This window comes from Nanorana parkeri, unplaced genomic scaffold (assembly GCF_000935625.1).
Source record: "Nanorana parkeri isolate BGI_ZX_2015 unplaced genomic scaffold, ASM93562v1 scaffold73, whole genome shotgun sequence".
NCBI classification, from domain to species: Eukaryota; Metazoa; Chordata; class Amphibia; order Anura; family Dicroglossidae; genus Nanorana; species Nanorana parkeri.
Genome location: NW_017306341.1, coordinates 1,092,609 through 1,117,837, shown reverse-complemented (window position 1 = coordinate 1,117,837; position 25,229 = coordinate 1,092,609). Strand labels below are relative to the sequence as shown.

Genomic DNA, 25,229 nt, shown 5'->3' with positions numbered 1-25,229 from the left:
TATATTTTCAACAAATATATATTTTAGTGCTGCATTAGGTGTTTACAGATCAGCCAAAATGACAAATTGCAAATGGTGCTGCTTATGAACAGCTATTCCAGAATTCCTAGGAACATGGTGACACTATACAACACAGTAGGTTTCGGCAAGAAGAGACCAGTGAACAAAGGGGTAAAAATATTCTCTATTTAAAAGCCCATAAATCGTTTTCAGTACCTGTTGACAGCAAGAAACTAAATTATATCTAGGAGATTACACTATGATCACAGCACAGCTCTTGCTAGGCATTTGGCAAAAGGTGTGAACTCATTCTAATTCTGTTTTTTTTTATGACCATTATGATTGAGCTGGTATTTTTACTCCAGATAAATCACAGGTGTGAAAAGCAGACTGTTTGTATCCACTGCTAGGATTTCAGCTGGCAGAACTAGGAGTGATCTCATCCTGTGTTGCTAAAGCAACAGAAACATTTTATTTGACTTAGTCTGTTATTTAATCATTTCTGCTACAAAAAGGTCATTATGTAACATGTCTCGAAGGATGCATGTTGATATATTGCTTTTAAAAAAAAAACTATGTAACCAACTAGGCCAGCTCTAGTTATTTTTATAATTGCTATTCAGTCTTTAACCCACTGCAACCCTAAAGAGACTCTTAATATCACAGAGCACCAACACCTATAACATGCAATTGCTACTCATTACCTGCCTTCTACCCACAAAACAGAACAGCTGGCGCTTCACAAGCAGGGAGGGTGTACATTTTGTGCAGCTTTTTGTGCTGAAAACATAGTGCACTCAGCAATATCAGCACCCATACCCCTGACTTAAACCCTAACAACTAATGTAGAACTCCAGCCAAAAAAAAAGCTAGATAAATAGCTATACATGAAATACAACGTATCTTGCGATATTCCCCTTCAATGCAGAGATTTCCCCAGCAGTACTTTCTCTTTCTGCCACAAGAGAAGCCTGATGAGCATGACTAAATTCACTTCTTCTGAGCCCAGGTAGCCATGACTGGACAATGACAATTCTGCTGTTCCATTGTATAGTGCAGGTCAGTTGCTGGATCTGAATCTGCAGCTCTCCTTCTACTATGTCAATGTAATCCATAATGGCACAATGTGTCTATTAAAGTGACATTAAAGTCTAAATCCCCCCCCCATGGTAATGTTAGCACTTACCTTAAATGATGTCTCTTAATCCGATCTTCTTTCCTGATGTTTTCATCTGTCCTTCCAGCGTTGCAGCGGCAGCTTTCCGATCCAGCGCTGACTCCTCTGTCCCTGCAGGCACTTCCGATCCAGCGGTGTCTGCATGCGGGTGCACGCGTCCATAGACTTACCTTGCGTCTCTGCTCGTCTCCCGACCGAAAATCTGAACTGCGCATGCGCCCGTCCCAAGATGCTTTGGGGCTGCTCGATCAGTTTCAGATTCTCACGCGCAGCGATAACACGGTAAGCGTTTTTTCCCCCCCCCCACTTTTTGCCTATATCTACTGCTTGCTAGCAGTAGATATAGGCAACAAAAACCGGAGGGTTTAGAACCCCTTTAAAATTATGCTATGAGCAAGTAAGTATTTGCCATTTTGCAGAGTAGAGTAGGCACTGGCCAGAGAGGGAATACTTTAACACAGCAGGCCCTCAACATGCATTGCAATAAATGCAAACCAAGAATCCCTGTTTTTGAACAAAACACTGCTAGAAATATGTAGCGGTGTATAGCAGTGTACAGTGCTTTCATTTAGGGCCCATTCACACCAATTGCGGTGTGTTCCAGGGCGGCAGCTACTGGAACGCACAGCAATTACTCACAAAACTGGGCGGGAGGGGGTGTGGCGGTGCATTGAAGTCAATAGCACCGCAGCCACGTCTCCCGCAGTGCGATCGGATGCGTGGCAAAACATTGCCTTCATTCTGGTCCACTGCAAGCGCAAAAAAAAAAACGTTTTGGCTCAAAAGGCACTGTAATCCTTAAAGTGAATCTGTCATGCGTAACATATGGGAGCTGCCATTGCTGGGCTTTTTTTGTGTGCGTGGGTTTTTTTTTTTTGTGTGTGCTTGGCTTCAATACTTCTGATCCACACACCTAGAACACGTTTTAAGGAACTAATAAAATTCCTTACCCCAGGTCAGAGACTCAGAAAGCATTGAAACCCAAGCATCAACATTACAGCCAGGGAGCTATAATTCTTCAAGGGCAATGGCAGCCCTCATACTTTTCTCATAACAGAGTCAATTTAAATCTTAATTATAATCTAACACGTAACGCGATTACTGTCTAACAATAACCCTTAAATCGCCTAATCTTTGACCCTAAGCCTATAACCTAAAGCAAACCAGTCAGTACACTAAAAGTTTGCACAAATACTTTTTGGAGATGTCACAATGCATAGTTTATTTTCTGTAACTGTTTTGCATTAGAAAATAGATCTCCAGCTAATTAATTTTGTCCAGGTAAAGTCTTTCAAGATCTGCCTTTAAGGAGCAGTGAGAATGCTGCCTAAGAATGATATCGTCAGTCTGCTGCAGGTAAGAGCAAGAACTTCTTAATCTTTTCCTGTTCATACTGGGTCACTGGGAGCAAGACATCTGTGTGAAAAAAACATTTATATAACATAACCAAAAGCATAAAAGCAACCATCTTAGCCAAGGTATGTTGACCTTGGATGAGATACCTGAACAAAGATAGCACGAGCACCTCCCTCTAGAGAAAGCAATTTAAAAGGCATTTTTAGATGTGCTTTACTCTCTTTAAGAGGTACTTGAAAATGCCACACTTCACATTACTTGATAAGCATTCATGCACATAACATGAAAAAATACAGCTGCATCTGAGGTCTGCGTTAAATCTATTTCCCAAAACTAGATTTACCCAAAAACCTTGATTTCTTGAACTGCACCAAAACATTACAAGGCCATGCTGGGATTGCACCTAAATCCAATGATCCAGGTCTCCAAGTTAAAAGGAATCAGTACAGTATCTAGAGCAGCGGAAACATTACAAATGGGCTCAGTTTACACCACCGCATTGCAGCTGTGTGCAATGAAAAAGCGTGCAGCGGGCCATGACACCATGACACGGTACAAATGTATCACACCGTGCTGTGCCCATAGATCTTCATGAAATTTAACTTGTGACATATCTGTAAAGTTCTAAAAAAAAAAAAACAGGAATTGCCGTGCAAAGCACCAGGATCTGCGCAATGGCACTGTGACTGGTAACACATATCAGCAGCTGGTGTGAATGCAGCCTTAGGTTGTCATCTGAAATAGTTGCAAGTCCTTTCTTAACTGCCTGCATGAAGCAAGTGAAATTCCCTATTGTTTGTAGTCTGTTTTGTCAGTTGAAGTAGCTGGATTCTAAGCTAATGCAGGATAGATGTTTTTATAATAAAGTCTAACATTTTAGTACCTGATATTGCCAGCTTTCCTGTACAGGCTGAGCGTTCCTTCACACCAACATCTGATGACCTGCAAAAGAAACAAAACCATGAACACAACAATGACCTGTATAGAGAACATTTCATGGAAAATTCTAACTCCTCACCACTATCTAAAATTTAAAAAAAGGTTTAGGCTTTACATACTGATAATTCACCGACTATTTGGAGGATATTGTTTTGTAGTTTGTATGAAATCACCTACTTCACTTAAACAATCAGATGCAGGCAGTATTAACAGTGCTGAGATGCAAGTAGTTTGTCAGGCTACATATGTGGGTTTTTTGGAAGTGCTGGGAGGCACTTTCTAATTTCCCATCCAGGCAAGGACAAGGTGCTCGCAGCTTCCAGATATGACATCACAGGAAGCTGGTCTCCCTGCAGACCAGTTTGTGTTGCACATGCGCAGTAGGGTCCAGCTAAGAGTCATTGGGAAGAAGTAACAGCAGCTCCCAAATGCAAAATGTCGGCATGGAAGATCAGAAGCCCAGCAAAGAATCAAGTTTGATAAACAGAGCTGAACGTCATGGGCTGGTATGGGTTTTTTAAAAGCCAGCAGCTACAGAACTCACCACTGCGGACTTTTAGTTTACCCATAGCCAGGAGAAGTTACCCTTTAATGACACATTTTGCCACACAATTGTCTGAAAGATGTGACAATTACACGTGATCTTACAGATGACCCACCACACACCTGAGTGATAAGTCCCCTTATCATCTTGGTGGGTGCAGTAGTAACAGTTGGTGGTGCCACATTAGTTAAATGAGTCGAGGGATTAGCACAGGCTAGCGGCACCCATAGATTGGCCAGGACCACATCTCAAACAATGCCTGGGGCGGGTTAGAGGACTACGGAGTAGCCAGAGTGTTGTCTAGGCATCCCTGTTTCCATGACTATGGTGGCAGGCCATAATAGATGATCGGTGGTATGTTCCAGATTTTAAATCCCTAACACTTTGCTGCATTACTCATGTGAAATAGCATCACATGGCATTTACTAATTATATACCTGTGTATACAAATCACTGAGGCCTTGCGATTCAGAACTTGCAACATTAGCCACCATTTAGATACACTATACTGCATTCATCTAATGTTTTGAAGTTTATTTTGCATAGGGGCAGAAACATCATTATGATGTGAGATGGTAGGGATGGTTTTTATTGGTTCGCTGCTTTCCATTTTGGTATATCAGATTGTATGTAACTTATCACCTTGCCTGATGAAAGGACCCTGCGAGGTCTTGAATCGCCGCTATGAATTGTGATACTATGACTAAATGTCAATCAAGGCGTGTTTTTTTTTTTTAAAAGGCGGCTCTATATTGTGCTGGTTACTTCTCCCTTACAATTACAAGCGAGGCATAATCACCAATAACTCCAAAATGTAAGGTTTAAATTTACCTCTATGTTCTGTATCATGTACTGTATACGGCAGTATTTGTTATGAACTTTTCAGGATGGCACCGTATAGCAAAAGTGTCAAAAATAACAACTACTTGAACTTGTCTTGGTATAAACAATGAAAATGTTGCAGGGTTTTCATGAATTTAGCACACGGCTTCCAACTACATCCACAGAACCCAAAATGTGTCATTATTGCCCCATTGATTCATCTTCTAAGGCCTAGCTCACACCTAGGAGTTTTTGAGCAGTTGGAAAAGAGGTTTTAAAATGCTCAACACAAGAAATACCATGATTTTCAAAGGCCCCCTTGTTAAGCCTGAGCAGAAAAATGCCAAACACCCGAAAAGGTACACAAGCTTTTTGGGCAGTTAAAAGTGGGGTTTTGCCCCATAGACCTCGATGGGAATGCCGAAAAACGCGTGGCAGAAGCATGTTCCATGTTTTTTGAGCGTTTGTCCATTGTCCACAAAGTTTCATAAGCTGCCAATCAAAACACGCATGTACAAACACGCATATAAATGTGCATAACACCCCAATAATCACACACTAAACACACGCGTGCAAAAACGGTGAGGCCTAGGCGTGAACCCGGCCTTAGTGTGTTCAACTTCCGTGGCATTCCCTGAAAGCTGAACTAAAATGGACCCCCCACCCAGGATCTCAAGCACAGAGACCTTAACCCAAAAAAGGGCAAGTGTTTTATTTTTTTTTGGGGGGTGGGGTGGGAATTAACCCTTTATAACAAATTAGAAAACCAAGTCAATAAAACCAAGGTGTTTGATAGAATGAGGAAGTGGTAAGTCCTCCATGAGAAGTTTTTTGTCTTAAGGACAAGTGATGAAAAATCCCAAATTTTAGAGAAAAGAAAAAAGTTAGTTATAGGAAAAGAAGGTGGGTGAAATCTTACAACGGGGACACATTTTCTGGTTACAGGGGATATCCTCTTGTTTTGAAGAGGTTTCCTATTACCGTCTGTTGTGCCTCTGGGACAATATAAAGAACATGCTCCCCAGAAAAAATTAATGAATAAAATCACTACCCAAAACTAAAAACACTTCAAAATCCTTGAAGCAAACTGGAAAGAATATTGGGGTTTTGCCATTGCTGACCGGCTTCTATAAACGCTACCCAACTGGCTACAATACTTCATCACGGAATTGAAACAAACATACAGATCTGAAGATTCAGAGTAATTGTCAATAAGAATGACACAACGTAGTGTGCACATTACCATGCATTACCATAAACACACCAACCTAAATAGGCCTTTGAGGGAAAACAAAAAAAAGGTTTGCTTGTATGAGCACATAATGTGCAGTTAAATAATGTGGCCAGCAGATGGTATCAAACAACCACTCTCTAATAACAAAGCGTTCATTAACAAGAAGTCATTCGGGAGCAGAAAACATTCACCAATATGAAGCCCCCAAAACATACGAATATCTAGAATGCTCACAGATTTTTTGTTATGAAATACATGTACCATGCAAAATGCTAAGAAGAACAACAACTGATAACGTTTCCATTACAGAGTCAGGCCACGCAAAGCTTCTTTTAGGTCTTGGATATTCTAACAGCAACATCCCTGTCTCCCTTCCATAATTCCTGTTACTGTCCACCTGGTAGTCCTGGGTGTTCACGCCGTTTGTCACACCCAATGTAATTGTCCCCGAATTATAAAGTACAGTTGTGCTCATAAGTTTTGCATACCCCTGGCAGAATTTGTAAAATGTTTGCAATTTTTGCTGCACCAACCGCCAAAAACACATAGAAAACCCTTAACTTCTAGAAAAAAAAAACATTTGTGATAAGTGACCAAAATTAATTATTATTAACCGGTAACATTATTAAACATTAAAATTATTAACCCCGTGCAGTGGGGATAACGGCTCGTTTTTGTCTAGGTGCAAAAAAAAAAAAAGTTATACTCCGCTGAGACAGTTCAGGCGAGTACAGGCAGTCCCCGAGTTACAAACATCCAACTTACATACCCCTACTTATAAACGGAGGCTATTGCTGCACAGCAGGGGGTCCCAGGATGCAGCCAAAGGGTACCGCGCAGCATTTCAGTAGTTGTAATGCTACCGCGCTCGTGCCGACAAGGAGTGCCCGCCTTTTTGGGTCTGGTTCGTAGTACTTTACGTACATTACAGGAAGTTGGCTCTTGTTAGCTGTGCAGACGAGGGGTGCCCGGCTCTTCTTCCGGGTCACAGTGAGGTTTTTACTGCTGTCTGAAGCCTCATTAGAAAGATTCAATCTCACTTCCTGTCCTTGAGACAACAGGAAATCTACCCCCTAGGAATGGAAATTCACTCCTGTAAGAGTTATGATGGGAAAAAGGTCTCTCCACCAAAGCTTTATCACCAATCCTTGTTTGCACGGCAACCCAAAATTTTCAAAATCCAATTGTCACAGGGACAGAAAGTGAGGTGAAATCTTCTGAACAGGGGCACACACAGCAAAACAAATGTTACAAAGGCTTAACCTTTCCCTATCCAAAATGAAAAAAATTTTGGGCTGGCATTAAGACTTAAAAAATTTACCTGTTCCAAATTACATACAAATTCAACTTAAGAACAAACCTACAGTCCCTATCTTGTTCGTAACCCGGGGACTCCCAGTATAACTTTTTTTTTTTTTCACGTTCCTAGACAAAAACGAGTGGTTAAGCCTTGCAGTAATACGTTTTAACTGGAGTTCTGCTTCAACAAAGCCTAACAAGAGAAGCACACCGTGAAGCATGGAGGTGGATTTCTGCTCTTTGTGAGGTAAGCTACAGTGGCACAAAATAATTTGTAAAGATCAGAAAATATTGGAGGACAATTTGCATTAATCAGCCTGGAAGCTGCACATTGAGTGCACGTAGGACTTTGCAACAAAACCATGATCTGAAAAACTTGAGGCCAAGTCAACACTTCAGTTGCTGCAGTAGAAACAAGTGAGGGTTCTGGAGTGTCTATCAAAATCTCCTGGCCTCCATATCATTCAGCCATTTGGGGTGATCTAAAACATGTAGTTTATGCCAGAAATCCAAAGGCTGAAGGCTTTTTGCCGAGAAGAATGGACAGCCGCACGGACAGACATTTCAGACAATCAAAGTAGACCAGGTGCACAGCGACCAGAGAGGAACGCGTCTCCAGGGATTTGCACAAGTACAGGCACAGCATCCAGAACCCTCCACCATCCCATAAGGCAGTGCAGAGGGAGATGGTGGGAAAGCTCTGCTGGCCAGATGGTGCCAAGAAAAGAGAGAAGACCACAGTCCACTCAGATGGGTGACCAGTACCACCCCCTGGAGCCTTCCATGTCCCAAAAATGCCAGGGCAGTGACTTCACTGAATGTGCAGTGCCCTGGAGCTAGTATGCTAATTATTATTATGCAAATGTTTTCTTCCATCTGAAGCCCCCCCCCCCCACAGGTAGTTGTTGCCTTGTGACAGCTGTGACTATTGTGAGCCAAGCATACACAAGTCGTCTTTTACAGAAACTCACCGTCGGCCAGAATTCATCACGCTGCTTTCTTCCGGAGGGGAATTGAGCTGTTTTATATAAACCTGAATACGTGCATTACAGATCATAAGATTTTTCACTGCATTCAGTATTTGATGTTTCTGAGTGCTGACTGATAACAACTTGCCGATTCCTTCCCGCATACGAACTTCAAAGTCTAGCTTTTCCTGAATGCAGCTGTCCTAAGGAAAGCAGATAAAAATGATTTCATAAAACACTTATTAGGAAAATAAACACAATTTGGGTAAAACAAACATATCAATGTAGAGATTTACACTGCATTGGAAGTGTTTTATTTTTTTTCCCTTGGCTACAAAGATTTAGAGCATATGTATGAACCTGAATTGCTGCTGGCAAGTAGTGGAATTCATGCTGATCTCCTGCTGTGATACAGCATCTGAGGCCGTCTGAGCTTCTGTTTGTCCAGGCAATGATTATGAATTTATCCATCATACAGACCTACAGAAAGCACAGCATCCAAGGTGCACACAGCAGCACTATACTAAAGGGTTCATGTATAACCCTTACTCCCAATGTAAAGCTGGACGACTGCTGTTCACTCGGCATTGCCACCACTAGATGAAGCTGAGGAAATTCCTATGCTCCTACATTTTCTAATGTCCTCCTGTGACCCAAAATTCAGCATATAGAGGGCTATTGCCCGCTGTATGCCGACAGCACAGAGCTCCGTTGCAGCCGGGAATGATCCTGAAAATATTGTTTGGATCCACCCCGCTGCCTGACTGACAGCTGGCTCCCTAGAGCCACCCCCGTCCCCATCTGTCCCTCCAACGAGAGCTGGAGGAACAGAGAGGGAAGGAAGGAATTCCTGCAGGGAGCAGTCACCGCTCTCTGTTGGGAGAAGCCGTGAGCCAAGCGATCAGCAGTTTGTGAATGCTCAGATCTCGATCAATAGAGACGGGGTGTGACAGTTGTAGTCAGCATGATAGCGGTGTGCTGTCTTTTCATACACATCTACCTCTCCCTTCTGCAGTGCATCTCCTTGCTGTCTCCCCCTCCTCACTACAGTATTTATGCCACTGTGGGAATGATATACATTATAGAGCAATGTTCAACTTCGAACGCTGGCACAAGTGCTTTTGGTGCACGTGATTGGACATTGGTAGAAAAGCTGTCGTATACCTGTAGCACTGTTACAGTGATTTGGCATGGCTGGCTGAACAACACATAGAACTGGTGTAATGACATTGTGCAATTGGCACATGGAAAGCACACCGATATTTACAGAAAAAATAAATGTTAGCGACATTCAAGAACAATAACTATATATAAATTTATTTAAAGGAGAACTATGGGGTCAGTGCTTTTCCCCATAGTTCTCCTAAGGGTAACGGGAGGACACAAACTCGCGTCCTCCAGTCACCCAAAGCTCAGTATACCGCGAGCTACAGCTTGCAGCATTTATAGTGCTGGCAGCATTTTAATCGCACCGGACCGCACTGCAGGCACAATGTGCCGGGCGATCGTATTGCGGCCGGAGGGCGTGGCTACGGTGCCATTCACTTCAATGACCCGCCACGCCCCCTCCAGCCCGGCAAGAAAGTGAGCCGGCCGCAATGCAAGGCAGTGCGTTCTAGCCAGAATCGGACCGGAACGCACTGCTTATGGTGTGAACTAACCCTAAAGACTTCTGATCGTTGTAGCTGGTTGCCACAACAATGAGAAGCCTGAAACGGAGCTTTTGCTGAATGCTTCTATGTTGAACTATTCAGCAAAATGCCGGCACACATCAAGATTTGCTCATCCCAATGTGTACGGCTGCCTAACAATTATAAAAAGTGCAGTGCACACCGCACTCCTATCACTGTCAGACACCCGATCACTGAAAGTGATTGGGTGTCTGAAACAGCTTCATTCTTTCATTTATTTCTGTGCCGACAAATTATGCAGCGCCTTTAAATCAGTCCCCGCCCTCAAGGAGCTTACAATCTAAGGTAACTATATCACATGCATACATAGAGGGCTAATTTAGACAGGAGACAATTTTCCTTCCAGCATGTCTTTGGAGTGTTGGAAGAAACCGGAGTACCCAGAGCAAACCCACGCAAGCACAGGGAGAACATGCAAACTCCTTGCAGATAGTGACCTGACCGGGATTCGAAACCAAGGACCCCCAGTGCTGCAAGGCAGTAGCGCTAACCTCTACGCCACTGTGCTGCCTTGTTAGAGAGGCAACCATTACTGAATGGTAACCGCTGATCTTAGCGGTTACCGGCATTCCGGAGTCCTGAATAGCTGCGCATATACCGTGTACTTCCGCAGTCATTTGGGCACTTAGTGACGGGGTCGTACCGTCTCCTATAACTAGGGGGTTAAGCGGGAACTACTAAACTCAAAGAAAAGCGATCTAGGAAGCATAAAAAAGTTGTTTATACTTCAGATAACTTCACCTGAGTTTAGAAAAGTTAAATGTAGAAGTATCAGTGTGAAGGAGGCCTAAGGGCTTGTTCACACCATTTTCTGGTCCAGATCTGCAGACGCGGTGTTATGCGAGCAGTGCGTTCTTGACGCGTTTTTGAGTGGGGCTGTCAGTATGTTAGCTAGAGTGCGAGAAAATGTGACGTGAAGTATTTTTTCTGTCCGGAACGGACTGCACTGGTGAGAACTGTAGCCCATAAAACACATAGGGATGCATTTTGGGTGCAGGAGCGCACGGTTCTGGTCCGGACATCGTGTGAACAAGCCCTAAAGGCTTGTGTGGATGGGCATACATGTCATTATGCAGTGCTACTCAAAAGCATGCGTTCAAATGTAAGGTGCAGTGTTTACCAAGAAAAAGGCATTGTCTGACCCAATTTGCAAGCAATCCAAAAGCAAATCAGTAGGAATCTGAAGAAACGGAACAAAGAGCAGGTCAAACTCAGCCTCTGAACTGCCATCTCCACTACTTCAATTAAGTGGATGGGTTTGCTGACCTGCTTTTTACTTTCGGGTGTGTAAAGAGTTGCTCCTCCTAACGCAGGATGCAGGAGTACAGCCAGCATCGCTGCTTTGTGCTAGGAGCATGCTCAAGCACGACCCCCCAGCACTATGACCGAGCTGTCACTGACACCTCCCAGTCACTGTTTACAATCAGAAGCCAGTATTACAGGGTCGCAATCACATGACAGCCAATCACAGTGGTCATGTAACGGGAAGCCTCCAGCAATACGAATGCTTAAAGGGCTGGCTCCTGGTGACAGAAAGGGGTTAGGTAGGGGAATGCTAGAACCTCTGTCGGCTTTTTATTGCTGTTGGTCTCCTTGTTGCAGCTTTTCCATCACTTGCTGTCTAGTAAAAGGTTGTTCTCATTTGAATGCATAATAGGTCAAAGTCTGTGGCCAAAGCGGCCAGTGGCGTCAGCCGTAGATGGGACATTCCCAATCACACAGCTGTACATATACAAGTGCTAGTGACAGCATTGCCCTTATATGGACACATGGCCATGTTAGGTCAAAGTCATTGACCAAATATGGCAATGTGGCCATATAAGGGCAATTACATCACCAGCTTCCCGCCCCTATGTTTACATGAAGTTCCAGGGCGGGGATACCCAGGCCACAGCTGATTGGACCGGCACTGACAGCTTCCTTCTAGGTTCCGATGAGCTCATGTTCAGTCCGAGCCAAAGCTCATTCTTATTTCCAGTATCAGAAAATCCCCTTTTAGTCAGTTGTCACAGGAATAGGTGTCCCCATTGGAAGATTCCCCCTCTATTCTTGTTCTGGTAGGAACTCAATTGTGCATTGCACTCATTTTTACTCCCGGTGACATGGAGGATCAGGACAATCAGAGAGTGAATCTCCCCATCAGATTAGGACCTGACAGATGTTGTCATCCCTCTCCACTCCCACCAAATCTAATAGAATTGCTTTGCCTTTAGTTGGGGAACTACAGTCCCCAGCATGCCATTCTACCCCTAGGCTTTCATACCGGGTCTGCACTACATAAACAATAGAAGTGGATATATGCAGAGTCCCATTGTGCTGTACACAACAAAGGCTCCTCCTAATGAGAAGAACACACCGAGCCTTATCAGTGCAGGGACAGCTCAGATTTCGGGCCGCACTCACTTCCTGCGCTGGGAAGACTGCACTCTCCCGGATCTTCTTGCGCTTGATCTCCATCCCCAGGGCGGAACACTTGGACACGGTGGCCCGGTAACGCTCCCCACGGCTGAACATTTGAAATTGGCGCCGCGCTCCCCCGAGCTCCGTCTCTTCCATAGAGCTCAGTGACGTCACCGGCCCAACGCTGGATACAGTCAGGCAAACCAGGCTCCGCCTCTGAGAGGGCGGACCGAACCATTCTGCGACGATCGCTGGAGGACACGATATTATAGTTATTAGACTTCACTTAGGAGACCACCTTATATCACGGATTCTGACTTATTTATTTTATAACACCAATATGTGTTTTTCGTATCAAACCATCCTGCGAAATAATACAGTTTGCCGAGTATTGCACTCCCCCCACCTGTTTTTATTTGGGTCTTTCCTACTGGATAGGGATAAAGATAAGCTGGGCAGTAGAACAGGTGGCTGGTTCATGGTGCAGGTGCAGCCATTACCTGTGTAATACTATTCAGCTCTACGTGCTGTGACAGAGAACGTAATACCATACAGCAGAATGTTCCAATTGTTTTTATACATTATATGCAATTAAAGGAGAATCATAAACTATATTGCCAAAAGTATTGGGACACCCCTCAAAATCATTAGATTCAGGTGTTCCAATTACCTCCATGGCCACAGGTGTATAAAATCAAGCACCTAGGCGCTACTACAAACAAACATTTGTGAAAGAATGGGTTCTCAGGAGCTCAGTGAATCCAAGTGTGGTACCGTGATAGGTTGCCACCTGTGCAATAAGTCCATCTGTGAAACCTCCTTGCTACTAAATATTGCACGGTCACCTGTAAGTGGTATTATAACAAAGTGGAAGCAACTGGGAACAACAGCAACTCAGTCATGAAGTGGTAGGCCACATAAAATGACAGGACAGTGGGTCAGCGTATGCTGAAGCGCACAGTGCGCAGAAGTCGCCAACTGTCTGCAGAGTCAATAGCTACAGATCTCCAAACTTCGTATGGCCTTCAGATTGGCACAACAACAGTGCGTAGAGAGCTTCATGGAATGGGTTTCCATGGCCGAGCAGCTGCATCCAAGCCTTTCATCACCAAGTGCAATGCGTCAGATACAGTGGTGTAAATCACGCCACCACTGGACTCTGGAGAAATGGAGACGTGTACTCCGGAGTGACGAATCACGCTTCTCTGTCTGGCAATCCCATGGATGTGTCTGGGTTTGGCGGTTGCCAAGAGAACGGTACTTGCTTGACTGCATTGTGCCAAGTGTAAAGTTTGGTGGAGGGGGGATTATGGTGTGGGGTTGTTTTTCAGGGGTTGGGTTTGGCCCCTTAGTTCCAGTGAAGGGAACTCTTAAGGCATCAGCATACCAAGACATTTCGGACAATTTAATGCTCCCAACTTTGTGGGAACAGTTTGGGGATGGCCCCTTCCTGTTCCAACATGACTGGGCACAAGTGCACAAAGCAAGGTCCATCAAAACTTGGATGAGCGAGTTTGAGGTGGAGGAACTTGACTGGCCTGCACAGAGTCCTGACCTCAACCCGATAGAACACCTTTGGGATGAATTAGAGTGGAGACTGCGAGCCAGGCCTTCTCGTCCAACATCAGTACCTGACCTCACAAATGCGCTTCTGTAAGAATGGTCAAACATTCCCATAGACACACTCCTAAACCTTGTGGACGCCTTCCTAAAAGAGTTGAAGCTGTTATAGCTGCAAAGGGTGGGCCAACTCAATATTGAACCCTACAGACTAAGACTGGGATGCCATTAAAGTTCATGTACATGTAAAAGCAGGCGTCCCAAAACTTTTGGCAATATAGTGTATACAAAGGTGTATGTAAAGGCGCATTGGAAGCTCTAGCTGTGGCCATTATGAGGTGTCATACTTTCCCTCTTAGGTTTATGTGTATTACAATATGAAGAATGTAACAAGACAAACTCAAAAATGGTGAACAGGAGCACCCAAATTCCAAGAACAGAGTCGGGGCCCATTCACACCACTATGTTCCACTGCGTTACATTACATTGAACATGCATCCTTTTTTTCAGCGCAACGCCATGCATCAGATCTAGCACCATTCACACCCATTCACTTTTCGGTGCCCTTCCAGTAAAAAATGGTTTGCAACGGATCGGAAGGTACAATTGCAAGTCAGCAGACCCTTCTTTTTACTTTCAGTTTTGGTGTGAATGCCCTCTGACATAGTAGGAAGATCCTCCTGCTGCAGTATCCAAAATATATAGGAAGCTAAGTGCTGACTTTAGGGCCCATTCACACCGACACCATTAGCATCTGTTTTTCAAGCGATGTCAAGTACAAGTACCGATATATTTTTTTTGGTACTCGCCGATACCAAATACTCATACCAGAAGTCCTACTAAAGGAAGCCGGGCAGTATGCAATGACTCCACCAGCTGACATGGAAGCATAGAGCCGGCTTTCTGGCCTACCTCTGGCGGGTAATGACTCACCGCCCAGCTACCTGATTGGCCAGCTTCCCAACCGATCAGGAAGCTGGGCGGCGAGTCATTACACCCCGCCTGGCTTCCTGATACCGGATGTTTCGGTATTGGGAGCTGCTGTCTTTCCTGCAGAAACTGCCTGGCACTTCCAGTTTTAAAGATGGCCGCCTATCTTAATGATACAGTGATGAAACAGTGAATGATGAGGCCCACGCTCGCGTGGAGGGGTGCCGATCTTGGGGGACATGAAGAGTGTCAGAAAGAGTAAAACCTGGGGACACTCAGGACCAGCCTTTGGGGACACAATCAGTGTCGGTCGCTTGGCGCCCATGTTGCTATGGCACCCTGTGCGGCCGCACAGTCCGCACACCTCAAAGGCCAGCCCTGGCCGGGGTGACACTCATTGCACAGGCATGTTCTGCCCTTGTAACCATCAGTAAGAACAATGAAAAGAGGAGAGCACAAAAAATCACAAAAGGTATCGAATGTTTTTTGGGGTCTTACTGGTCCCCCATCATTAGGGTTTATATTGATGGGAAGGCTTTATACAAGATCAACATCAGGGCAGACTGATATGGGGAATTTTAAGTGTGTGTGCAATGCTCATTTCGGTTGCCAGTTTAGCAGCTTATTACTATAAGCCCTGATGAAGGAGGGTCAATGAGCCCCTGAAATGCGTTGGATACCTTTAGTGACTTTTGCTGTGACTAATAAAAACCTACTGGACATTGTGGTGCACATGTATTTTCACTGTACTCACTACTGGCATCCTATTGACCAGGGGTGCCCATTAGGTCGATCGCGATCTACCAGTCGATCACAAAGTGAACACTGATAGATCGCGATCGGCTCACTGCCCTGTGTCCTGTCCTCCCGCGGTGCTCGTGTGGCTGCCGGCTGAATGTGTCAGACGGCAAGGGGCGGGACACCACTCACTGTGCAACGTCGGCCACATTTAGCCACATGTGCACCATGGGAGGACAGGACGCCGACGCACGAGAGGAGACCTGGGAAGTTGCTGCAGTGGAGGTAAGAAAAGACAGACAGGAGAGACACAGCAGAGAAAGTGAGAGAAGAGATAGCAGAGATAGAGAAGATACAGCAGAGAAAGTGAGAGAAAAGACAGCAGAGAGAGAGAAGAGACAGCAGAGAAAGTGAGAGAAGAGACAGTGGCGAGAGAGAAGAGAGACAGCAGAGAAAGTGAGAGAAGAGACAGCAGAGAAAGTGAGAGAAGAGACAGTGGCGAGAGAGAAGAGAGACAGCAGAGAAAGTGAGAGAAGAGACAGCAGAGAAAGTGAGAGAAGAGACAGCAGAGATAGAGAAGAGACAGCAGAGAAAGTGAGAGAAAAGACAGCAGAGAGAGAGAAGAGACAGCAGAGAAAGTGAGAAAAGAGACAGCAGAGAAAGTGAGAGAAGAGACAGCAGAGAGAGAGAAGAGACAGCAGATAGAAACGGGAGAGAGCGCGAGGAGAGTAAGAAGAGACAGAAGAGAAGAGAGAGTGCCGGTTTACACCACAAAGTGGGGGGGTTGCATTGGAGTCAATGGCACCGCAGCCACGCCCTCCGTCCGCAGTGCGATCGCCCGTGCCTGGAACGCAGGCAAATTAGTGCCTGCATTCCAGTCCAGTGCGATCAGCAAAAATCTGCAGCATTTTTGCAGATCGCACTGGACCGGAATGCAGGCACTAAGGTTCGATCTTGGGGGACATGAAGAGTGTCAGAAAGAGTAAAACCTGGGGACACTCAGGACCAGCCTTTGGGGACACAATCAGTGTCGGTCGCTTGGCGCCCATGTTGCTATGGCACCCTGTGCGGCCGCACAGTCCGCACACCTCAAAGGCCAGCCCTGGCCGGGGTGACACTCATTGCACAGGCATGTTCTGCCCTTGTAACCATCAGTAAGAACAATGAAAAGAGGAGAGCACAAAAAATCACAAAAGGTATCGAATGTTTTTTGGGGTCTTACTGGTCCCCCATCATTAGGGTTTATATTGATGGGAAGGCTTTATACAAGATCAACATCAGGGCAGACTGATATGGGGAATTTTAAGTGTGTGTGCAATGCTCATTTCGGTTGCCAGTTTAGCAGCTTATTACTATAAGCCCTGATGAAGGAGGGTCAATGAGCCCCTGAAATGCGTTGGATACCTTTAGTGACTTTTGCTGTGACTAATAAAAACCTACTGGACATTGTGGTGCACATGTATTTTCACTGTACTCACTACTGGCATCCTATTGACCAGGGGTGCCCATTAGGTCGATCGCGATCTACCAGTCGATCACAAAGTGAACACTGATAGATCGCGATCGGCTCACTGCCCTGTGTCCTGTCCTCCCGCGGTGCTCGTGTGGCTGCCGGCTGAATGTGTCAGACGGCAAGGGGCGGGACACCACTCACTGTGCAACGTCGGCCACATTTAGCCACATGTGCACCATGGGAGGACAGGACGCCGACGCACGAGAGGAGACCTGGGAAGTTGCTGCAGTGGAGGTAAGAAAAGACAGACAGGAGAGACACAGCAGAGAAAGTGAGAGAAGAGATAGCAGAGATAGAGAAGATACAGCAGAGAAAGTGAGAGAAAAGACAGCAGAGAGAGAGAAGAGACAGCAGAGAAAGTGAGAGAAGAGACAGTGGCGAGAGAGAAGAGAGACAGCAGAGAAAGTGAGAGAAGAGACAGCAGAGAAAGTGAGAGAAGAGACAGCAGAGATAGAGAAGAGACAGCAGAGAAAGTGAGAGAAAAGACAGCAGAGAGAGAGAAGAGACAGCAGAGAAAGTGAGAAAAGAGACAGCAGAGAAAGTGAGAGAAGAGACAGCAGAGAGAGAGAAGAGACAGCAGATAGAAACGGGAGAGAGCGCGAGGAGAGTAAGAAGAGACAGAAGAGAAGAGAGAGTGCCGGTTTACACCACAAAGTGGGGGGGTTGCATTGGAGTCAATGGCACCGCAGCCACGCCCTCCGTCCGCAGTGCGATCGCCCGTGCCTGGAACGCAGGCAAATTAGTGCCTGCATTCCAGTCCAGTGCGATCAGCAAAAATCTGCAGCATTTTTGCAGATCGCACTGGACCGGAATGCAGGCACTAAGGTGCCTGCGTTCCGGGTGCAGGCAATCGCACTGCGGGCGGGGGACGTGGCTGCGGTGCAATTGATTTCAATGCACCGCCACGCCCCTCCCGCCCCTGACTGCAGGTGTTGTTTCATTGATAGATCTCATTGAGCTTGTCATTTGAAAAGTAGATCTCCAGACGAAAAATTGTGGGCGCCCCTGCTATAGACCTTCCAACGGCATCTAGAGAGCAGCCCTCTCTTTATTAGGATTCAAGGCTGTGACACACTGCACGCAAAGCAGCACGGAGCGGTGGCGCGCTGCCTGCACGAGCAGTGTGTCATGTAATTTTCTCCTCGGCACATCAGCTCGCGAAAGCTTGCATAGCTGAGCATGCCAAGATGAAAAATGTCATCTTCAGCCAATCGACTCGCGCGTATGAACCCGCGCGTCAGCATGCGACGCCTGGCTGGTTGTTACGCACGAGCCGATTGGCTGAAGGTGCAGTCAATCATCTGCCTGCACTCAGCTCACACACTGCACGCAAAGCTCCGTGCCGGACAGCTTTGCTTTGCTCTGCACGGCTTTGCGTGCAGTGTGTCACAGGCTTCATCCTTCCACCAACACCTCTCTCTCTGTTGTCACCTTTAGAAAGAGTCTGGAGAAGATCAACAGCACCGAGGTGCACAAAAAAGATGAAAAAGGGTAGAAAAAGTATTTCTAAAAAGAAAAGACATATGGCAATTGTTTATGATACACCGGGCTTTAGCAAACTAAATGTCATCCAGTTACGGTTTACATTTACTTTAATGCAGCAGGAAAATGGGGTTTAAAATTCTTATTGTTAGCAGTTTTAATAGCATTCCATTCTGTGAAGAAGTTTATAGATAAAACATACCAGTGAGTAAGATTCCCATATGAAATATAATAAAAATACATCCATGGCGCTGCAATCGATTCATTCTTCCAGTATTTAGCTAAGTACTCAAAACAATGTACCACGCATTGTAAAGGTATTTATAGTAGGCTTCTTAAAAGCTTTGCTGCAATTATTGTAAAAGGTATTTCAACCTTCAAAACCACATGGATGGCAAGATCAAAGAGTATAGAAAACCTAGGCACAAAGCAGCATGACGGGAAAAACAAGCTGTAATCTAGTCAGGAGTGGCGGAACTCAGTAATCAAATGACATTTCTCATACAATAGGAAGTAGGATAACAAATACTTGTAGTAAGCTGAGTGTATTAAGTAGCTGCAATTGTATGTCATTTACTTTGCTTCTCTATTTCCTACGGTTTGCTTAAAGCCCAACACCAGGCTAAACTTTTACTTTATTTGAGGTTCACCAGGCAGTGTAAAAGAATAAACAAAAACCACAGCTTTGTTTGCAGTACTTACCTATCATCCCGAGCTGTTCTCGCAGTACCTCTTCATGGCCACAAGATGTCCTCAGTCTTCAGGCCCAGCATCACCTGGAAGACTGAGGATTCTACTGTGAATGCAGGGTGTCATGGCCCTGCCCCTTGATGGGGTGTCACTGCTTCGCCCTTCTTTCATAGTGTACTGGTGTAGAGAGTTGTAGTGACATCAGCACAACTCTCTGCATCAGAAAGGACCACAGCCTGGAGTAGATGCGAAGATAAAGAAGATGTGTCATGTGAGCAGCCTGAAGACGGTCCATATACATATATACAGTATATATGTATAACAATCATGTGCCGAGCTGAATATATATACAGTAATACCTTGGTTTACAAGTAACTTGGTTTGAGAGCGTTTTGCAAGGCAAGCAAACATTTCTGAAAAATGTTGCCTTGATATACAAGCAATGATTTGCAATAAGAGCAAAATTTTGTAGAAAAGCACCACCCGAATAAGGCTGTAGCAGTGTGAGCGATGAGATTGTTTAACAACAACACAATGTCACATTGGATAGATTCCTTGTTAAGGTTTCACGAAATGAAAAAGATTCCATTGAGGCAAGAGATAGCAGTGATTCCGTTAGTGATAGTGAAAGTTGTCCTACACAATAATCCTCCTCTCTCTTGTCCCCCTCACACCAGCCACAAAGGTACCGGTAATTGGTTTATATTTCTTTATATTTTATACAGTATTATATTACAGTAAAGTATTGTAATCATTTTTATATGAATATTTTTGGGTTGTGGAACGAATCTTCTGAATTTCCATTATTTCCTATGGGGAAATTCGCTTTGATATACAAGCGCTTTGGATTACAAGCATGCTTCCGGAACGAATTATGCTCTTAAACCAAGGTATTACTGTATATACAATTCAGTGAAATATGTGATATAACAATAAGATATATAAGTATATGCTTTAAAAAATATATTCAAAAAAGCACATCAAAACATGAAAAGATGAAAACAGAGTGGTAAAAACAAAGTCCAATGTGCAACAATTATAATTGTGCAAACAAATGCAAGGGATAGTCCACCACTAGATAGATTCAAACTTCCAACGTTGCCACAGAATCCTGACAAACCTTCACCTCCACCCAGTGAATGCAAAAATTGGAACAGTGCTCACCTGGGGAGATAGACCCATAGAACTAGGTCTCTGTGTTACTTCTGACCTCTGCACTCTATGCATTACTACCAGAGCCATAGCTAGCTTCTTTTGTGCCCGAGGCAAGAACAGAAAATTGTGCCTCCCCCATCTTACCCTGAGGAGTGTCACCCTGACCTGACTGCCAGCTGGAGATTCCCAATTAATTATTCTGGGTTTAGATTGTTGTAGAATCTTCAGATGTACCATGTGGCAGTTGGTGTGGATGGGGAGGGAAACCATGCAGCACATGTGAGGAGGGGACCATGCAACTAAAGGTGGGGAGGGAATCATTCAGCACAAGTTGGGACCAAGCAGTAATGTTGGGAGACCACGTAGCACAGGTAGGGGAGAGGGGGAACCATACAGCACAGGTACTTACCAGCTTTCTAAAATAAGAAAATCAGACACCGTCCAGCACAAGCTATTTAGGGAATGGCAAAGTCCCCAGTTCTTGAGAACTTCAAGAATTTATGTGCCAAAAATGATTTTTGGGGGCACAGATGTAACAAAATCACATTACAAATGGCATGTGAGCACGTGGGGATATGTATAGGAGCCTCCCGCTATCAGTCACCGATCTCCCCTTAGTCCCGCCGACAGTCCTTGTGGCGCCTCCCGCTCCCTTCAGTACTGCCCCTCCCCTGACGTAACACCCAGCCAGTTGCTAGGAGACGGAAGGACGTTGAGGAGAGTGGAGCGTGAGCGCTGTGGTGGAAAGGCAGCAGTAGCAGTAAGTGCCTTTCCTGGCTGTGTTCTGGCTGTTTCCCGCAAGCTGAAGGACCGGAGAGAGTTCTGCATATAGTTGGAGGCGGGTTGATGGGGAATGGCCATAATCAATGGACCGGGTGAGGGATGGCGGATAGTGTGGAGTGTTTACTAGTCACAGAGGGAGCTCTGTGTTTATAATAGCGTTACTAAACTGTAGAGTTTGGTGCTGTGTTCACTGAATACAGGCCCGGCCCTGGCTGCGCCCCCTCGCAGCTGCGCCCAAGGCGAGTACCTCACTCGCCTCACCCTTCCTACGGCCCAAATTACTACTGACCTCTGCACTCTGTGCGTTACTTCCTTCTGACCACTGCACTCTGTGCATTACTTCCACCTGACCTCTGCAATCTGCGCATTACCACTGACCTCGGCACTCTGTGCATTAAGGCCGTGACACACTGCACGCGAAGCAGCGCGGAGCGGTGGTGCGCTGCCTTTGCGAGCAGTGTGTCATGTCACTTTCTTCTCGGCACCTCAGCTTGCGAGAGCTCGCAGAGCTGAGCGTGCCGACATGAACAATTTCAACTTCAGCCAATCGGCTCGCGCGTATAAACCGGCGAGACGGGATGCGACGTCTGGCCAGTTGTTACAGACGAGCCGATTGGCTGAAGGTGCAGTCAATCATCTGACTGCACTCAGCTCACACACTGCACGCGAAGCTCCGTGCCGGAGAGCTTTGCTTCGCTCTGCACGGCTTCGCGTGCAGTGTGTCACGGCCTTTACTTCCTCATGACCTGTGCACTCTCTGCATTACTTCCTCCTGACCTCTGCATTCTGTGCATTACTTCCACCTGACCTCTGCAATCTGCGCATTACCACTGACCTCGGCACTCTGTGCTTTACTTCCTCCTGACCGCTGCACTCTGTGCGTTATTTCCTCCTGACCTCTGCACTCTGTGCGTTACGTGCTTCTGACTCCTGAACTCTGTGCGTTACTTCCTCACGACCTGTGCACTCTGTGCATTACTTCCTCATGACCTGTGCACTCTGTGCATTACTTCCTCATGACCTGTGCACTCTGTGTGTTACTTCCTCCTGACCTCTGCAATCTGCTCATTACCACTTCCTCCTGACCTCTGCATTCTCTGTGTGTATTACTACTGACCTCTGCACTTTGCATTACTATTCAGCTTTGCATGATTTACTACTGAGCAGCTGGCTACACTAAATACAATGCCACCAAGGTCTCTTCCTTCTCATTCAAAATAGGAATGATCTGATATGAATCAATATGAAGAACCGACAACCATAATTTTTCACTTGTACATTACGGAAATGGACGCATCATGCTTGTGATATTCACCATGAAGATGTAAAGACCACAAATTTATATTCTGCCACATTTTCCATGCTCACCTGCCCTTGTGATTTATTATTATTATTACATAGTATTTATATAGCGCCAACAGTTTGCGCAGCGCTTTACAATATAAGGAAGACATTACAATCACAATACAATTCAAGACAAGATGGTAAGGAGGGCCCTGACCCTCGGTGCTTACAATCTAAAAAGGGAGGGGGAAGTGATACATGAGGAGGGAGCTGTGTGGGGTTGAATTGTTTGAGAACGTGACGGTTCAGTGGTTAGGTTGAGGTGGGATAGGCTTCACTGAAGAGATGAGCCTTTAGGGAACGCCTAAAGGCAGTCAAGGTGGGAGACAGACGGACAGGTTGGGGTAAAGAGTACCAGAGGATGGGAGCGACTCTAGAGAAGTCCTGGAGGCGAGTATGGGAGGAGTTGACGAGGAAGCTGGAAAGCAGGAGGTCTTGGGAAGAGCGAAGGGGATGGTTTGGGTGATACTTTGAGACAAGGTTTGAGATATATCCAGGGGCAGAGTTGTGGATGGCTTTATAAGTGAATGTTAATATTTTGAATTTTATCCTTTGGGCGAGTGGAAGCCAGTGCAGGGATTGACAAGTTGTTTTTTTTCCCCTGTGTTTCATTGTGCAGATTTTCCTTAATTTCCTGTTTAGGGACACAAGATGAAATGAAAGGAAATCCCTCCAAAGTGAGGGAGATCTTCAGCTGTAAATGAATCACTTGTTCCCATTGAATAATCTCCCTTGTATTCCAGTTCTGGTAACTCAGAATTTTGGCTTTCTTACCACATTTCATCCTAGCAACAAGGAGAGTAAAGAGTGTCCTCAGCGAGGACGCAGCAATAAAAAGCTGACATGGGTTCTTACCCTTCCCTACGCTATCCAAAATGAAATATAATGTTGGCTTAAGGCTGCATTCATACATAAGCGTGAGTGTAGCCAGGCGATTTACAGGGATTTTTTGCACATTTGTACAAGTGTTTTTCAAGAGCATTTTTATGCACTGCTTGCAATGTAGAAGCAGAATCGAGTGTTTTTGACACCCAAAGACTTTTAAATGGGAGCACCTGAAAAACGTACGTAAACAAGTGCCAAGGGGGCAAGTCCAAGGGGCCAAAACACTTGATCTGGCCTGAAAAGATGCTCCTTTACTTTTTGGAGCAACAGGATTTTTTTTCTTTTAACAGATCATTAATTTGTAAGTATAAATATTTATATGTTGACAGTGTAACATGTTCAGTATTCCAATGAAATATCAAAGTATTTGGGGAAGCATTTTAAAGAGCAATTGAGGCAAGAGCTTGCCAATGCCTTCTACTCTGAGTTCACTGCTTAATTACAAATAAACAAAGCCTTCTGGGTAATGATATAGCTGCATGATATTCAGATGGAAAGTCAAACACATCATTAGCTGAAAGGGAAGGAAATATAGCTGGAATGTGCTTATAAATAATGTCTACAAATCAAGTTACTTTGTGCCTAGTCCTGCTATTGAAGGATCCCAATATGTCCTTGCAGCTAAATGTTGGAGGTGTATGCTGGGGCTTGTAGTTCATTTGCAGCTAAAACCAATCAAACAGCTTAATTCTAACCTAAGATGCACCCCCTGTAACTATAAAAGGACTCACTTCTAAAACTAGAAAGAAACGTGGCACTGTTACCCATGTTCAGGCTCAGTGTGTAAAGTGTCAGACCCCCTACACTTCTAGCTCAGCTATATAGATAGACAATGATCCGTTAAATTACCTTAGGGTGGCTATAAACTGCTAATTTCATCCCTGATATGACACCCCATACACCCTCTAGGGTTACCCTACAAAGTGATTAGAAGCACGTTCTACTGTCGGAAATGGTTATATTGCTTGCAAAGATTTTTCAACTTGGTGGTGCTGCTAATAATGCAGGATCTCTTTGAGTCCCCGTTCACACCGGGGCGGTTTGGCCACGCGGATTCGGCCGCACAGATCCGCCGACATGAACGATCCCATACATTGGTATTTGCGACCGTTCAAGCGACCGCGCGGATCCACGCGATCCGAAACGCCCAAACTGCTTCCTGCACTACTTTTGCCGCGCTGATCAGTGCGGTTTCCATACAGCTTTCAATGGAACCACGCTGATCAGCGTGGCTTTGGCCGTTTTTAATTGCGTTTCAGCAGTGAAGCACAATTAAAAACGGCCAAAACCTCCCTTTTGAGATCAGCGCGGTAACCGTCCTGATCCGCAACTGCCCTGGTGTGAATGGGCTCTAAAGCTCAGCATACACGTTACAATCTGTTTGTACAACCATCTTTAGATTTACCAACAAGTATGCAGTGCAGGAGTCTACCTTATTGGATACAAATTGGTTGGATGAGTTAGGTAGGTCCTCATATTACCTAGCTTTGGTAAATCTAAATTTGACTGGACAAAGGTTATATGGTCAGATTGTAACATGTTTGGTGGGCCCATACGATGAGTTGCACATGAAACAGTAACACATCACAGTGACACTGATGACAGGCAGATGTCCCTCGATCATTGTTCCACCTAACAAAGTTTTAGGCCCCTTTGCCTTAGTTGAATCTAGGCTCCATTCACACCTATGCACCTGTTAGTTTGTGTTAGTTTGCAATG

At 45.2% G+C, this 25,229-nt stretch overlaps 1 protein-coding gene across 1 annotated transcript in view; it reads right to left on the bottom strand.

Moving 5' to 3' along the window:
• RTKN2 (rhotekin 2) overlaps nucleotides 1-12,587 on the bottom strand; it is a 55,459-nt gene extending 42,872 nt beyond the window's left edge. The window contains 3 exon segments of the mRNA XM_018576668.1: nucleotides 3,417-3,475; nucleotides 8,343-8,542; nucleotides 12,434-12,587. Of these exon segments, the coding sequence (XP_018432170.1) occupies nucleotides 3,417-3,475; nucleotides 8,343-8,542; nucleotides 12,434-12,586 (412 nt within the window). The 5' untranslated portion in view covers nucleotide 12,587.
• Between the last annotated feature and the right edge of the window lie 12,642 nt (nucleotides 12,588-25,229).